Source organism: Ctenocephalides felis, unplaced genomic scaffold (genome assembly GCF_003426905.1).
Source record: "Ctenocephalides felis isolate EL2017-DRISC unplaced genomic scaffold, ASM342690v1 CF-g0.4_SCAFFOLD_02304, whole genome shotgun sequence".
NCBI classification, from domain to species: domain Eukaryota; kingdom Metazoa; phylum Arthropoda; class Insecta; order Siphonaptera; family Pulicidae; genus Ctenocephalides; species Ctenocephalides felis.
In genome coordinates this window covers 34837-53001 of record NW_020538458.1, presented here as the reverse complement: position 1 = coordinate 53001, position 18165 = coordinate 34837, and the positions used below count along the sequence as shown (strand labels likewise).

The following is an 18165-nucleotide window of genomic DNA, read 5'->3' as shown; positions in this document are numbered from 1 at the left end:
TGATCCAAAAAAGTGCTATTTGGTGGTCAAAAATGATCAATGTAGATTTGCACATCAAATTATCATATTTTAGCCAATTTTTGGAAATGAAAAATGATCATTGGACATACGCACATCAAATTATCACATACTTTATAAGAATATTAATAATAAGTACAAATTTTGTTAATATTGCTTTGCAAAAAAACTCTAAATTTTCAAACAGACTGCTCCTTCGGGAAGTTTCTAATAAGTCAACCCTAGTAGATAATTTCTAATAATGAAGTAATGAAATATAGACGGATCAACAGTCGGCTCATGCTCTACAAAAGTACGACATAAGGAAAAGATTTAGGGTGTGAGTTTCTGATTTCTATTTGCACTTTCTGCTTCGTATCTTCGAAACGGCTAGACCAGCCTTCAGGACGTCCTGATTAGATTTACCTATCAACTTATCAATCAATCTACCATTTTACCGGTCTATCAATGTACCTGTCAACCTATTTACCTATCGATTTGTTTATCAATACAACATTTTACCTGTCAACCAATTTACCTGCTTTCCAACTTATCTGTCATCCCGTTGTAAATGTCTACCAATTAACCTGTTCAATAATTTAGCTGTTTAATAATTTGTCTATTAATTTATCCATCAACCTGTTTATCGATCATTTTACCGACCTACAAATTTACCTGTCATCCGTTCTGCATGTCTACCAATTAACCTGTTTATTTATCTACATATTCGTCTATCTACCAGTCATACTCTCTACCATTTTATATATCCTCCAATTTACCTGTCCATCAGTTTACCTTTATAAATTCTCTAATTCACCTTATTTATTTACGCATTATAAAAAAATTGATTCTACGTTTTAGTTAGAAAACGTTTGTATGTGGAAAAGAAAAGAGCTGTTTTTAGGGTTTTTCCGGCAATTATTCGATTTTTTCTTGTCGTAAAAACCACCCTTGGACTTCAGCAAACATTTCAAAAAAAGAATTGGCCAAATTGGTCCAGGCGCTGTTGAGTTATGCGCTTACCAATACATTTTGCGATTCATTTTTATATATGAGATTATGAAGATATAATTTTTAACTTTGCGTTGGGTAAGTTATAGTAATTGCAAAAGAATCGAAAATGTTTTTTTTATCTTCACGTTTCCAGGCCCTCTGAACATTTTGGTATACTTCAAAAAGTGTATGTGTGTATGTATGTATGTATGTTCGATTCCGATTAATACGAAGACGTCCTGATTAAATTTGTAGACAAATTCATGGCCGGTAATCACGGAACAAACATCTGTAATCTCGTTTTTAGTTCCCTCTCCCTCGTTTGGGGCGCTGGTAGCGCTACAAAACGGGCTAAAGAAAATATTCGAGAATCTAATATGGCGGAATAATATTTTAGTGTCAAAGTGTCAAATGTTTGTTAAAAGTTTATATTAAATATCATGTCAAAGTGCGGTGTACAATAATGCGGAACATCAACAAATATGCGAAAAAGGTGTATTTCCTGCAGAAAATGACGTAATATGTAAAATGATTAGTAAAATAACTGGAGCCCGGGCTGAGCACTGATGGTGAGAACTAGGTGAATAAGTTTTATCAATATGTATACAACAAAATACTCGCATCTATTACTAGAACTTCTGATATAATTTGTTATTGTAGCTCAATAACTGAGACATTTAACAGTATCAATGCTAGGAATTTTAAGGTTATAAATACAAGACACCCGTCTTACTAAATCCCTTTCTGGAAGCTATGTTATTGAAAAATTATTCTTTTTATAACACTTTTTTGTATTGTTCTGGCAAAACTGAAGATGGAAAACCGTCCCTGAAAGGTGAGTTATTTAAAATTTTTCATACTACAAATTAAGTTCGTAGCAAATGATTCTAGATATTTTTTTTCAGCAGAGGTTCTTAACTCAAGATATAAGCACTGCAGAGACCAGATATGCAAAAAACAAAATTTATACCATATAACAAATGTGTTGAGAAAAGAAGTCAGAAGGATAAATATACAAAAAAATATTGAGGCAGAAGTTACAAGAAAGTGTCAAATGTGCTGACAATTTTGCTTATCTCCCAGCAACATTAAATAAGAGGGCTCGTAATTTTATATTAAGTCAACTAAGAGAACATACAAAGAAGCGAAAAGGAAGAAAATTTACACTTGATGATAAAATTCTTGCTTTAACTCTGCATACAATTTCTCTAAGAGGTTATTACTTTTGGAGAAAAATATTTGTTTTGCCTGCTCCTCAAACATTGAGAAATTTGCTCTCAGCAATTCCTTTGTATAGTGGTATTAATGAGACCCTTTTCCAAACATTGGGTTTAGCTATGGCACAGAAAAAATATGTGAATAGCAAAAACTGTATTCTGATGTTTGATGAAATATCATTATCATCTGCATTCTTGAACGACTGTAAAAACGATCATATTGTTGGTTTTCAGGAACTGGCAAATGGTAGAGAAAGTTTATTTTCTGATAATGCTCTTGTCTTTTTCAAATCAAATAGTTGATACTTGAACTGTACGCAATGTTCATATTTTTTGTGATTGTTTAATGAATGTGTTTTTTTTTTATAAATCTACTAGCAAACCCGACGAACTCCGTTTCGCCACCAGATGGTTTCGTGAGAAAGATGAAGAAATTTTTTGTTTGTTTTATATTTGAAAAGGAAAAATTTGATTTTATTGTACAACAGTAACGAATTTATTTTGATTACAAAAATGAGTTGAAGTTCTCTAAGTAAAAGAAAGTGAATCTGCAAATTATATGTTTTATTGAAGAGCCTTTTGGTAAACAACATTTTTTGTTTTTTGGCCTAACACAAACAAAGCGGATGGTTTCCCAACTCGTGAACAGGCAACGTACAACTGGCCATGCGAAAAACAATGATTTTCTAAATTTATACCGCAAACACTAAGCGATTGACCTTGCGACTTGTTAATTGACATTGCAAACGCAAGGCGAACTGGAAATTGTAATCGTTTGAAGTCAAACGGAAGACCAGTCGGAATCATTGGTATTCGAGGAATATATACATTTTCAGCTGCGTACTTTCCGTTAATAATGGTTGCCTCAATCAAATTCGGCATAAGTTTTCTTACTGAAAGTCGAGTACCGTTGCAAAGTTGCGGTGGATTCAAATTACGCAATGTCATTATAACAGTGCCAACTTTGAGTTGCAAGTTATGTGGTGGAAATCCTGGTAACTCCAGAGAGTTCAAAAACTCCGTTGGATAATTTACTACATCATCGGGATTTGTTATGGAATCAATGGATTTGTATGTCACCAAATCGCCAGCAATTTTTGACTGAATGGCGAAATTCAATGCGTGCACATCATTATTTTTTGCGGCAAGAATTGCTCGTTGACTTAACCAAGCATAATTCTGATAATTTTCGCTAATGTTTGGGAAAACATTTTCAATAAGTTCTAATTGAGAGTCTACAAATCGGCAAAAGTCATTGGTAAGAGTAATTAATCCAGATGTCGCATCACCTGGGACTTTCCCATTTCCAACAGCTAACAATTGTTTGGAAAACTGTGCAGCACTTTGATCATTTTGAAGTTGAACTCTCATATTAGTGGTTAGCGATAATGTTTTTACGTTATTCCATAACGGTGATGCTTTCAGGCAAGCATTCAATTCATCTGTAGGCGTTCCACGGGGAATTACTGGCAACGTCTGCCTGAAATCGCCTGCCAACAATATCATCAAGCCGCCAAAGATGTTGTTATTTCGCCGAAGATCTTTTAGTGTAAAGTTAAGTGCTTCAAGTGATTTCTTGTGCGCCATTGTGCACTCATCCCAAACAATGAGCTTGCATTGCGTCAACAATTTTCCCATTGCACTGGATCGGGAAATATTGCATGTTGGAGTATCAATTGTGTTTAAATTGAGTGGCAACTTAAGTGCAGAATGTGCAGTACGACCTCCATCTAGAAGAGTCGCTGCAATTCCCGATGATGCTAACGCTAAAGCTATGTCACATCTTGATCGAATAGTGGCCAAAATCAATGAAATGTCAAATGTTTTCCCTGTTCCTCCAGGTGCGTCCAGGAAGAATAGACCACCAGTATTATTGGCCACCGCTTGCATTAATGTTTCGTATACTTGTTTTTGCTGTTCATTCAGCAACGGCACATTAATTCGAACGAATTCTTGCAATGTATCAACATTGTATTGCAGCTCTCGATTTAATTCTTGGTTGAATGCATCGTGCATCGATCGATTTGGCGCAATCATTCCTACTTCAATTAGTAGCTTGTTTGCAATAGTCAAGCATTGATCCTCAATCAGAATCAATCCTTCATTGTAGATTTCATCGGTTATTTGGATATCAGGATTGTTAGTTTGAATGCGCAAGCGATGCAAGATATCTTCACATATGTCGTCTTTGTATTTGTTCCATAATTGTATTGGTTGTGAAGGAAAGCATGTGGTGATGATAATTGCGAACAGCGTTCGTATTTGGTACGCATTTGATGAAACAACTGAATCCGCAAGTGTTAGATCCCAATGAGAATCGTTCTCCAGCAAACCCAATAGTTGACATGCTTCTCGATATGTTTGACATCGGTGGCCATTCACAGTTTTCAAATGCACAAATGATTTTGGTCCACGCACATTTACCAACAGAAGTCGCAAATAAAAACATTCATCACTTCTAGGATGAACAGTATATATGCGACCAAGTGCATCCGTGGAAAACACATGTGGCCAATCTGGAATTGGGATTCCTTGTTTGCGGCGTTGGAAATTCTTTGTTGATTGATTCCAAGTGTAATACTTAGGCATATCAACGTACATCAGCGTCGCTGCGAATGGATCTGCTTCACACATAGCAAAGAAGCTAGTCAATGTTGTCGATGGTGGTCTCTCAGCTCGCTGTGCCGCATTAGCCTCAGTGAAGTAAACTCTTTGGCCGTTTTCCAAATGCACTGCTAAATGCATAACTGTGGGATATTTTTCATGAATTTGAAATGACAATAATCGCCACAGTGCTTCATTACTACTGACGTATCTGCCAATTTGGAAGCTGCTAATTTCGTCATTCGCATTTTCCGACGCAATACCAAACACAGTCATGTCGGTGCCTTTTGTGACGTACTTGCACAAATATTTGATTGATTTGGCCGAATGACAACTTTCAACGTTTGCATGTGTTCTGAAAATTCGAGATAGCAGCGGGCAATATGGTACAATAAATTCATTTCCGATCTCAATCTCTTGATTTTGAACTTTAACTTTGATAGTTCGACCATTTTCTTCTTTTGAACGCCGACGATAAACTGGATATCCATCGTTCCCTGTGAATGTATCAGCAACTAACGGTCGCGGATATCGTTTTGTGCACTTTCCATTAGCCATGCAAGGCGATAATGGATTTAATGCACCGCACGGTCCATGCACCATCTGTGTCGTCACAATATCGTGTAGATGGGGTCAGTGACTGGATCAGGAATTTCAGCTGATATGATGTCATCCACTTCATTTGAATGTAATTTATTCAGCAACCAAATTAGGATATGAGCATGCGGTAGTCCACGCTTCTGCCATTCCACCGAGTACATATAACAACGTGTGTCACCAAAAACTCGATACTTTGTGAGCACATCCATCATAACCTTGAGTTTTTGCTGAAATACTCTGGCTATTATGTCATGGCGATCTTGCGGTTTTTGGCCTATTTCCAACTCACGTTCAATTTCCGTCCACTTCGGATTGCAAGTGAACGTAATAAATAAATCCGGAGTTCCATAATGTCGCACGTACGTCATAGCGTCTTGAGCGTATTCGTGCATGTGGCGTGGACTTCCGGTATAAGATGATGGGAGAATCGTGAGACGTCCAATATTCTGAACATCACCATCTGAATGAATAGCATCTCGCAAGTGTATATAGTCCTCAGATCGTAGCTTTGCCTGATTGAATCGAATGAACGCTAAACGTTCGGTCTCGACTTTGACATACATGTCGACAGCGAATTGCTGGAATAGCCGACGGCACTTCAGAATGACATTCTCCTCATGTGAACGAATCATCATACGATATGCATAGTATTTCATAGCGCTTAGATTTTTATTCGTTGATAAGCCTGAAAATGCAAAATGGAATGAATTGTTAATGGAAACAAATAATAGCAATAATAAAAATAATTAGTGTGTTAATATTGCACCTGTAATTGGATCGACCATCTTCAACGTGATGTCGTAACCGTCTTGCCCTTGCCAATAAATGATTGGATATTGTAACGCGTCGTACAAACGATGTGTCTCGTTTACGCGATGCATGATATTGCTTCTTCGCTGAACGACAATGTCTCGCGATTTAGTTGGATCGCCAACAATAATTGCAGCAACATCATTAACGGTGGGTGCATTGAATCTTTGCACATGTTCACCTCTTGGGGTACAATCCGCTCTTATGATAAATTTGTGCGTATCTGATGGCATTCGTTCCAATGCTGTTTTGAACATGTTAACCACAGCATTATTAGCGTGAAAAAATGATTGCAACTGTTCAATAACTCGTCTCTTTAACTCTTCCTGCATATTGCACCGCACATTCAGCTGATCCACCATCGACGAAATTAAATATATTTGCAGAAATTGGTGCTGTTCATTTGGTGTTGGCACCATTGAACCATGCAAATGGTATATTTGTCCTTGTATCTGTAATTGCAAACAATCATTAGTTGAAGAATACGGTGTAACTTCTGATCGTGTGATGGTGTAGTGTGTGGTGTGCAATTCATTGTGTTGGTGTGAGTAATTGGTTATGTGCGTTGTATCTTTTACCTTGCAAGTCGGCATGAAGCCGCCTTCTTGAATGATATTAGCTCCAAAGGAAGTCATGCGAAAGCAGTTATTGTATTGAAGGATGTGTTGAAGAAAATGGCTGGAATCGGGGTCACTTCCATCAAACAATGATTTCAGTGGCACTGGTGGTGCAAGTAATGGATCCAGTTTTACTTTTCCACTTGCGCAGCACAATCCAGCCGTTTCTCTTTTGAACTTTAACGCATTGCAATATCGGCATATAGTCGTCATTGGTCCAATATCGAAATTTTTATTATCACTGTAGTTTGCAGTGGGATCATACTGGAATGCCAAGCGATTGTATGATGTCAATGATCTACGTGTACTGATGCGTTGTCTTAACCGGGCATTTTGTCTTATTATATTTTGTCTGCCTTCGCTTAAGTTTAGTAAATACACTTGCTGCTGGCTTGCATGTCTTGTGCGGCGACCGATATTCGCACGTCGTCCTATAGGCATTTCAGACTATGGACAGAGTGGTGAATTTAAACTCAAATGCACTATCCACATAATTTACACAGTTTAACTTACCACCTTAAAGACAAACGCCTGCTTTAAAGACAAAAATTTGCACAAAACACGTGATATACGGAAAAGAATAACTTATTTAACTTTTTTGCACAATTTCACTGTAAACACAATGCCGGTTTGTCACCTGAATTTAACTGAACGGTGAACATTGAGATGTCAAACAATATATCTACCTGCGCCATCTACCGACTGCGGTTTGGTTTGTAGTACATGCTAAGTTTTAGAGATGACGCCGCATGTAAAAAAAGAAAATATGTTTTCCGCTTTTCTGTTGAATTTTTTTTTAAATTTTCTTAGCTATAAACCTTGCGGAGCCCGAGACCTTTCCAACGAATGTAAAATTGTCGAAATCGGTTCGCGCGTTCTGGAGTTATTTCGTCAGGAAGGAAAACCCGACTTATTTTTATATATATAGAAGATAGTAATAAATAATGAAGTTGTTAAATGTTTTAGCAAATGTAGAAATCGTAAATAAGTGGCTACTTCATGGAGTATATTTTGCTAAACAGTTTATTTCTGTTTATTATTGGTGATAATACATTTAACAGATGTCGAGAAGTATATAGATCATGAATTGTACAATAATTTACCGGATAACAGCAGAATAGTTTGCAAATGACATCCCCATATAGTAATTTATTTTAGTAAGCTGTTGATATGCTTTTCAGATAAAAGTAATTTTGGTTTTGTCCTTTAATTTATTGGCAAATGTGTTTGCATATAACTTTCTTGAACTTTTGCCAGTTACTGTTATGAGAACATAATGATTTCTTTTTCTTTGTGATAATGATGATAATGATATTTTGATCAACATTTAAAAGCAGATTAACGCAATGTGCAGAAAAGGTTTTCAGATAGAGACTATACATAGATTTAATGTAACTTATCATTATTTGATTGAGTACCAAGATGAATATAAACAGAGTTAATTTACAAGAATATCTTAGGCATAAATGTTATTCCTTATTTTCTTATGTTTCTCTTTTTTGATTGCAATATAAATTTATGACCTTTTTGAATTGTTGTTGCTGGGATTTTAAGTTAACTTTTGAGCGCATGAAGAGAGTTTTAGTAACTTCTATCTCTTTTGTTTGGTATTTATTATTCGGATCAATTCTCAATACTTTAGTTATATGGTATAGATAATGTCTAAATTATATTTAAATTTTCTAGCAATTTAGAAAAAAATATATAATTTAGATAGTTTTTTGACATGAAAACACACACACACACAGACACACATAATAGGAGTCTGTGCCTTAGGGCAGGTCTGTGAGCTAAAACTCAATTTCAATTCAGGGAAGAATAGTGTGTGATATGAAATGGCCATTTCATTTTGCAGTGCTGCAATTGGGCTATTTTTGAATACAAGAAAGCGAGGCTTGGACACACCACCCTGTCCACACAAGACATTGAACAACCATATGTACATATATATATTAGGGTGGTCCTTAAAATGGTCATAGATAAAAAACAATTCTCTAAAAGTTTTAGCTCTTAATATTAACGTTTAGATAGAGCGCAATTCAATCAAAGTTTTGTATGGAAATAGCATGGAAAAATTTTCAAAAATTTTAAAAATGTTTTTTAGGTGTAATTTAGCGAACAAATGAATGAATAAAGCTCATTCATTTGTCGCTAAGTTACACCTAAAACATGTTTTTTTAATTTTTAAATTTTTTTCCATGCTCTTTCCATACAAACTTTGATTGAATTGCGCTTTATCTAAACGTTAATATTAAGAGCTAAAACTTTCAGAGAATTGTTTTTTATCTATTTGGAACCATTTGAGCCCCTGGGAGCAAGGAAATTCGAAAATGACCATTTTAAGGACCACCCTAATATATATATATATATATATATATATATATATATATATATTTCTATGCCATTTGTACATAGTGTATAAAGCTTAGTAGCATCTATTGTAATCATATATGATATATATATATATATATATATATATATATATATATATATATATATATTAGTGATGTGCCAAGTCGAATCAAGTGATTCGAATCATTCGAATCAAGCCTTTAACGACTTGATTCGAATCAGATTTTACTTGATTCGAATCAACTCGTATCAAGCCGCGAAATATTTACTGTGATAAAACATGTGTGAACACAAATTTTCATAAATATAAAAAAATGTTTTAATTTAATTCAATATTATAATAATATAAATAATAATAATAATAAATATAAAAAATAATAATAATAAATATAAAAAATAAATCTTGAATTAAATCATGCGAGTCACCCGGCTTTAATACGCTTAAATGTATCACCCGACTCCAATTTATATGACTTTAACCGCATTCATTGTCTAACAATACCATCCGAGTTCCTATGACTCAAACCGACTTATCCCGACTTCAAGTCGTTATGAATTGATTCGAGTTCCTATGACTCAAACCAACTCATCCCGATTTCAAGTCGATATGAATTGATTCGAGTTCCTATGACTCAAACCGACTTGAAGTCGATATGAATTGATTCGAGTTCCTATGACTCAAACCGACTTATCCCGACTTCAAGTCGTTATGAATTTATCCGAGTTCATATGGCTCAAACTGAATCATACCGACTTGAGTTCGAAACATGTGTCCGCGTTTCAGCGTATCGACTTATCGAGATGCTGTGCGTATGGGTCTTGAGTGTTTGTTTATTTTTGACTAAGCGCTGAGAGCAAATTTGTTCATGAAATATCAAAAACTCATTTAGATAATAAATACGCGATTTAAATTTTAATTATTATCAAAATAAACTACACAACGAGTTTTATACACATACAAAATTATCATATTTTAATTATGCAAGTAATGGCAAATTCACACAAATGAAATAATATCAATCTTTACAGTAGAGTGAGTAGAGGATTGAATTTTAAATCATTCGTAAGACGTTAGATTCAGCCCCCTGTTTAATTAGATCTAAACAATCAATAATATACACATGCATTCTTTCAACGTAAGATTAAGAATATTGTTTTGTATGCTTTAGTGATAGAGAAGTGTTTGGTTATATTTTACTGTAAATTCACTTGAAATATTAGTTATATTTGTAGCTAGTATATATATATATATATATATATATATATATAATATAAATGTATTCATCTCTGCACTTTTTGGAACTAATTGCTTACTAAATTAATTATTTCACTTATAAAATTATTAAAATGATATTATTTCTTCTCTTAAATTATATTAGATTGTCAAATATCTCCCTTCCGCCTTTTTGTATTATAAACAAATAGCAAAAAAGCGGAAGGGAGATATTTGACAACCTAATAATTGCTCATATATGAACTTGATTCGAATTGATTCGAATCATGATTCGAATCAGGTTTTTTTCTGATTCGAATCACTCGAATCAGGAAATTTTCGAGTCGGCACATCACTAATATATATATATATATATATATATATATATAAAGCGAGAGGTTTTTCTTCAGATGGTGAAATAATATAATAAAATTGTTTCTTGGGCATCCATCCAGTAATTAATTTCTTTTAATTAATTAATTTCTTTTAATTTCACCAATCCAAGAGTTATTCATCGTGAATCTAACATTTTACGCAGGAAGTTCGCTGAGAGTATTTTCATACAAATATTACCTTCTATTAACAAACGATTTGATTCGGCTTCTCTTTGCAATATTTACCGCGATGCTTCAAATAATTTTTTCAATATGCGCAATACATCCTAACATTTCTTTTATGTATTCTACATATTCTTTTGTGTATGCATATATGTGTATGTGTATGTGTATACATATATTACATTTATTGTTTTGCGTTTATATATACATATATATGTTATGTTATAATTTTTTATGTAACTTTTATCGTTCCATAACTATTATCGTTTTTCTGTTAATATCTATACTTTTTCCTAATAATTTTTTCTTCATCACATATTTTTGGGATTTGATTATGGATGTCTTGCACATGTATAAATTTTTTACTATGTTCCTACTGCGCATGATCGTTGAGAAAATCTTCGTAATATGGAACCACCAAAATTCTCTCTATCCCGTTCTCTCACCAATGACGATACAGTTTCCAGCATTTTCCGCAAACACGTTCGCACACATTTTACTCTCGTACACACTCGTAATACAACTTCCAAACTAACAACATGTTCGTTTTGGAATAAGCTTTTTTATAATAAAATATATCATTCATTTTAATTTTACAATTTTTTTAAAAATTTTCATAACTCGACGTTTCATCAATTTTTTATTTCACTTTTATTTATTTTTCGTTGCAATTTTGTGTTTTTGTGTTGTTTTTCAAAGTTTATTTGTATGGTGAGTTTCTTTACATTGTTTATTTTATGGTTGTTTTTGTCTGTTAATTATGTATTTTTTTAAATTTTTTTTTTTTTTTTTTTTTTAAATTGTTTTTAATTTGTAACCCTGAATTATTTAATTGTAGCACTGAAGATGGGTCAAATCCAGACCCGAAACGTATGTTCTCTATAAATAAAAACATTTTTCATTAAAACTGTTTTTTAATTACTGGATGGATGCCCAAGAAACAATTTTATTATATATATATATATATATATATATATATATATATATATATATATTCACATACACAGTGGATAATATATACTAGTGATGTGCCGACTCGAAAAATTCCTGATTCGAATGATTCGAATCAGAAAAAAACCTGATTCGAATCATGATTCGAATCAACTCGAATCAAGTATATATATGGACAAAAAAAATCATGGATGTATTAATTTAGTAAAAGTGATCCAAATTTATAATCAAAATTGTTAGTTTAACCAATATAACCGACAAAGTAGAAATTGTAAACATAAATTACTATCAAAAAGTATATTCTGAAAATTATTAAAAATGATATAATTTTGAAGACGGCTGAAACATATCTTCAAATTAATTTACCATAATAAATTACCAAACAATTGTGCATAACTAAAGTATATAAAATAATATTTGGAATCATGGGTCGATTGTTTATTTTACTATGTAATCAGTAAAGGATCGCATCTAAACTGAGAGCTAAAAGTTAATTTAATTAATGTGAATTTGCCATTACTTACATAACCAGAAGTTAACATATTATTTACTGACTTTCTGGTGTTTAGTAATTGTTTCAAAAGAGAAGTATATTGAAAGATTCCCGAAACTCGTTTCATAATTTCGAGTGGTTTATTCTGATAACATTTAAAATCTAAAACACTTATCATCAAACTATTATCAAAATTGGGTATTGATATTTCACGAACAAAATCGCTCTCAGCTCTCCGTAAAATAAATAAACATGCTAGAACGACGACGCATTGTATCGCCCATACGGTTAACTCATATCGCTTGAACTCATATCGCTCGAACGGCTTGAAGTCGGGATGATTCGAATCAGAATTGAAGTCGGAATAACTCGTAACGCCGCTTGATTCGGTTTGGCTCATATGAAGTCGGAACAACTCAGAACGCCGCTTGATTCGGTTTGGCTCATGAAGTCGGAATAACTCATATCGCCGCTTGATTCGGTTTGAGTCATGAAGTCGGAACAACTCATATCGCCGCTTGATTCGGTTTGAGCCGTATGAAGTCGAATGATATAGTTAGTCGATGAATGCGGTTAAAGTCATATAAAGACGATTGGAGTCGGCCGATACATTTAAGCATATTAAAGTCGGGTGGCTCGCATGATTTTATTCATTATTTATTTTTTATATTTATGATATTTATTTTTTATATTATTATAATATTGAATTAAATTAAAACATTTTTTTTATATTTATATTTATGAAAAATTTTATATTTATGAAAAATTTGTGTTAATACATATTTTATCACAGTAAATATTTTGCGGCTTGATACGAGTTGATTCGAATCAAGTAAAATCTGATTCGAATCAAGTCGTTAAAGGCTTGATTCGAATGATTCGAATCACTTGATTCGACTTGGCACATCACTAATATATACATTTATGTACGTTTCTATGTTATTTGCGCATAGTTTATAAAGCTCACTAATCGTCATACATTTATGTGCAATTTATATATATATATATATATATATATATATATATATATATATACCATGTGTATATATATATATATATATATTTATATTTATATTTATATTTATATTACAGTACACATTATATATGTGTATATATACAAATATATAATATATACATTTATGCAAATTGCATATCTTATAAATATGTATTGTAATAGTATAATGTAACATGTTATTGTTGAAATTATACGCTTTTTTATATTCAATTTTGGTTTTTTAATTTAAAAAAAATTTTGAATTCAAACGGTCTATATAATATTGGTGCATTTCTTCAGCATTTTATATTCGCACCCATGGTCGACGCTGGCGCCATCTACATTGGGAGAGGGAACTAACCCGGACAAATTGACAGTATTGACCGAAAAACGTGGCAACGAAATATGGCCCGAGAGAGCGATCTATATACTCTTCTTTTATCTATGGACAAATTGTTGAATAGGTAAATTGTTGAACAGATAGTAGTAACGTTAAACTAAATGTAACAACAATTTATTACACGTGTATCCGAGGCCAGTGCCATACAGAATAATTTTATTTATCAATTACTTTTTATCTTTTATTCTTTTTATAAAAAAGAAATTACTGACATTTAGTGCTTGTCTCTAATCACTAATTCTTACAAGTTGTATTAATATGTGTTAGTGATAATCTAAGAAATTCAAAACCACTGACGATGACGTAGAGTTTTACGTCGAAACGTATGGAAAAATAAAGATGTTTTAATAAAAAAAATCTTTACCTTACTTATTTTTCACTTGAAGTTACGCCCTCTAAGAAATCAATCATACATTTCAACATCAAATTTAAACACTATATATATATATATATATTTTATATATATATATATATATATATATATATATATTATATATATATAAAAGAGGATCGCTTTATGTTATAACACTTATAACTCACGAACGGCTGAACCGATTTAGATGAAAATTGGCAGGGAGGTAGTTTAGAGCCAGGAGAAGGACTTAGGACACTTTTTATCCCTTTATTTCATTCTAATTCAAAATTAATTATTTATAAACTATCCATGTAGTTTATTCAATCTATGATACTATCAATGATTTCATCCATGACATTTACATTCGATTGTCAACTGTCATTTGGTGTTTCTGTTTTGATACAAATATATTAATATGCATTTCTTAATGACCATTATTTGAAAATTATTACGTGAATAATATAAATATTTTAATCGCCACGGAAAATTAATACAAAGTGGCAAATAAATTAATTCTTAATAATAGCAAGCGATGCTAGATGGACGATGGGGAAATTTATTTCTTGAAAATGGAAATGTAATTAGTTATATAATTATGTATTTATGTATATTTGTTTATACGTATTTAATATTTGAGGTGTTTATATTATATATCAGCAATAAGTATAACCATCAACAAATTAATAAAAAAAAATATTCTGAAATATAGTTTCTTGACATAACCTCAAAATTTGTAATAAAAATGTAAATAGTTATACATTAATCGTTGTTAATTTGCAATTTCTTTATACATATCTTATAAAATGTTTCAGGTGTTTACAACTAATTGGCATATATATATTATCAGCAAATGTGCTTTGATTCGACAATAAAAAGGTCTAATTGAAGTAATCGACTACCTTAAGTTAACTATAGTGATAGAATATTAGTTTTTTGGTTCTCATATATTATAACCCAGCTATAAACCTCACGGAGCCCCAGACCTTTCCAGCGAATGCAAAATTGTCGAATTCGGTTTGTGCATTCTGGAGATATATCGTCAGAACTTATAACTCAAGAAGGCTGAACCGATTTAACTGAAAATTGGCTTTGGTAAAGTTGGTAAAAGTTGGTTCAGAGCCAGGAGAAGGACATAGGATACCTTTTATCCCGTTCGACTTGGAATAACAATAAGCAAATGACAGCTATGTAATCACGTATGGATGACAATTCAATATTTGTAAGGAATTAATAATAAAATTATTTATTTTAAATAAATAATTAACAATTATAATATAATGATAGTGCCATTGCCCATTCATATAAACAGTGAAGCTAACTATGTATAACTCAGTATGGTTGACAAATCATATTTTTCTCAAACACAATGCTCTGAAAGAACTCATTTGTATAATTATGTACTCATTGGTATTTATAAAACCTTTTCTAGATTATTCAGATTTATAACCTAAATTTGGAATCGATCAAAGGAACATTTTGTCGAATAGCTTATTTCCAGTTATAATTTCCTGAATTTATTCAAGAATGGATAGTAATATATGAAGATCCACGACCGAAGTGTCAAAAACCAGTAAAGCTAAGCATTGTTTAACAACAGTATTGGATGTAAAGGGAAAATATGTATAATCAGCTATAACCTTGATTCTTATGGCTTTGGTATTGGGAGATAAATGGTAATCTTTGAAAATCCATAGTAAAAGTATTTTCTTCCATTGGTAGTTTTCTAGCAATTAGTTGAAAATGTAATTATTTTGTAAAATACTTTTGAAATTAAAATATGACATTAGACCTGCTTGAAATCTGGCCGTTCCAAGTTACCCCGTTATAGGGTAAAAAGGTCTAGATAAAATTTTTTTAAAGACAGCAAAAAAGCACGTTTTTACAATGATGAAGTAGCTGGTAGTTTTACTGAACGTAGTCAGATAATTATTCATTTGAAATGTGTCATTTGTTGTGATGTAATTGGTTTGATTTTCATAATAAAATTTATATTTGCTTAAAGTCAAATTGGACCTTTGTGCCTTGCCCTGTTCTACATATATACTTTTTTTTAAATTTACTTTTATTCATCGAATAATACTAGAAACTTTTCAAAAAGCAGGTCAAAGAAGAGATACCTAAATCATTTTGTATCTCTCCTCGCAGAAATTTGAAAAATTTGTATAAGCTCAATAGTATTATTTACAATTATACACAAAATCCAGAATCCAAAAAAAAATTAAAAAAATTTGAAACGCATTCAATAATCGATTAAATGGAATTTGTAATGACTATATAAGTCGAAAGACCAACAAAGACTTGGATTGAATTATGCCATGTTTTCTATATAGAAAGTGTATAAAACTATCAGTTTGGTTGTATTAATAAAATATATACAAACTAATGGGGTTTATTGTTTCTATAATACCTCATTGTATATAGCAATTCAAACAACACATCCTTACACAAAAAGTATTAATTTTTTAGATACTCTAGAAATTGTTTATAAAATAACTTACTTAGCAAAACAACGTTTGCCGGGTCAGCTAGTATATATATATATAAATAATATATACTTTCATGTACATTTGTATTCTTTTTGTGCTCAGCTTAAAAGGCATGCTAAAATGATATTACACACACACACACACATATATATATATATGTATATATATATATATAAAGCGAGAAGTTTTTCTTCAGATGGTGAAATAATATAATAAAATTGTTTCTTGGGCATCCATCCAGTAATTAAAAAACAGTTTTAATGAAAAATGTTTTTATTTATAGAGAACATACGATTCGGGTCTTGATTTGACCCATCTTCAGTGCTACAATTAAATAATTCAGGGTTACAAATTAAAACAATATAAAAAAATACATAATTAACAGACAAAAATAAGTAAAACAATGTATATGAAAAGTATATATGAAAAACAACCATAAAATAAACAATGTAAAGAAACTCACCATACAAATAAACTTTGAAAAACAACACAAAAACACAAAATTGCACGAAAAAATAAATAAAAGTGAAATAAAAAATTGATGAAACGTCGAGTTATGAAAAATTTTAAAAAAATTGTAAAATTAAAATGAATGATATATTTTATTATAAAAAAGCTTATTCCAAACGAACATGTTGTTAGTTTGGAAGTTGTATTACGAGTGTGTACGAGAGTAAAATGTGTGCGAACGTGTTTGCGGAAAATACTGGAAACTGTATCGTCATTGGTGAGAGAACGGGATAGAGAGAATTTTGGTGGTTCCATATTACGAAGATTTTCTCAACGATCATGCGCAGTAGGAACATAGTAAAAAATTTATACATGTGCAAGACATCCGTAATCAAATCCCAAAAAAATGTGAATGAAGAGAAAATTATTAAGAAAAAGTATAGATATTAACAGAAAAACGATAATAGTTATGGAACGATAAAAGTTACATAAAAAATTATAACATAACATATATATGTATATATAAACGCAAAACAATAAATGTAATATATGTATACACATACACAACACATATATGCATACACAATAGAATATGTAGAATACATAAAACAAATGTTAGGATGTATTGCGCATATTGAAAAAATTATTTGAAGCATCGCGGTAAATATTGCAAAGAGAAGCCGAATCAAAACGTTTGTTAATAGAAGGTAATATTTGTATGAAAATACTCTCAGCGAACTTCCTGCGTAAAATGTTAGATTCATGATGAATAACTCTTGGATTGGTGAAATTAAAAGAATGTTTAAATTTGGAGACATGCTCGGTGATCATGGTTTTATTTTGTTTTCTGTTCAAACTATTAAGTTCGTGTTGGCGCATTCTTTTTGAGAGAAATTGTGAAGTTTCTCCAACATAACAGCTTGAACAATCATTACAATCAATGACATATACGACGTTTGAAGTGCGGGAAATAGGGGTAGGAGTTTTTAAATTAGTGTATAAGTCTGAGAGAGTGTGTCCAGTCGAACACACTAGCTTCAGACCAACGGATGAAAAAATTCCTATCACCCAAAATC

At 31.9% G+C, this 18165-nt stretch overlaps 2 protein-coding genes and 1 long non-coding RNA gene across 4 annotated transcripts; 1 reads left to right on the top strand and 2 right to left on the bottom strand.

Annotated features, from left to right (window-relative positions):
- Positions 1–1493: 1493 nt before the first annotated feature.
- On the top strand, positions 1494–2135 carry LOC113380677. 2 transcript variants are annotated; one of them, XR_003367472.1, is made up of 3 exons: positions 1494–1570; positions 1651–1825; positions 1899–2135. It is a non-coding gene; the product is annotated as an uncharacterized LOC113380677 (long non-coding RNA). The 2 variants fall into 2 exon arrangements; XR_003367473.1 differs by having other exon boundaries at positions 1896–2135.
- A 157-nt stretch (positions 2136–2292) lies between these two features.
- LOC113380675 lies at positions 2293–5414 on the bottom strand. Its single transcript, XM_026619826.1, has 3 exons — positions 3417–5414; positions 3036–3308; positions 2293–2325 (listed from the first exon to the last, which is right to left on the bottom strand). Exons 1-3 carry the CDS (start codon positions 5412–5414, stop codon positions 2293–2295), a joined length of 2304 nt encoding a protein of 767 aa, XP_026475611.1.
- An 8-nt stretch (positions 5415–5422) lies between these two features.
- On the bottom strand, positions 5423–7279 carry LOC113380674. The gene is made up of 2 exons (XM_026619825.1): positions 6178–7279; positions 5423–6096 (listed from the first exon to the last, which is right to left on the bottom strand). The coding sequence occupies exons 1-2, from the start codon at positions 7277–7279 to the stop codon at positions 5423–5425; spliced, it is 1776 nt and encodes a 591-aa protein (XP_026475610.1).
- Positions 7280–18165: the final 10886 nt, after the last annotated feature.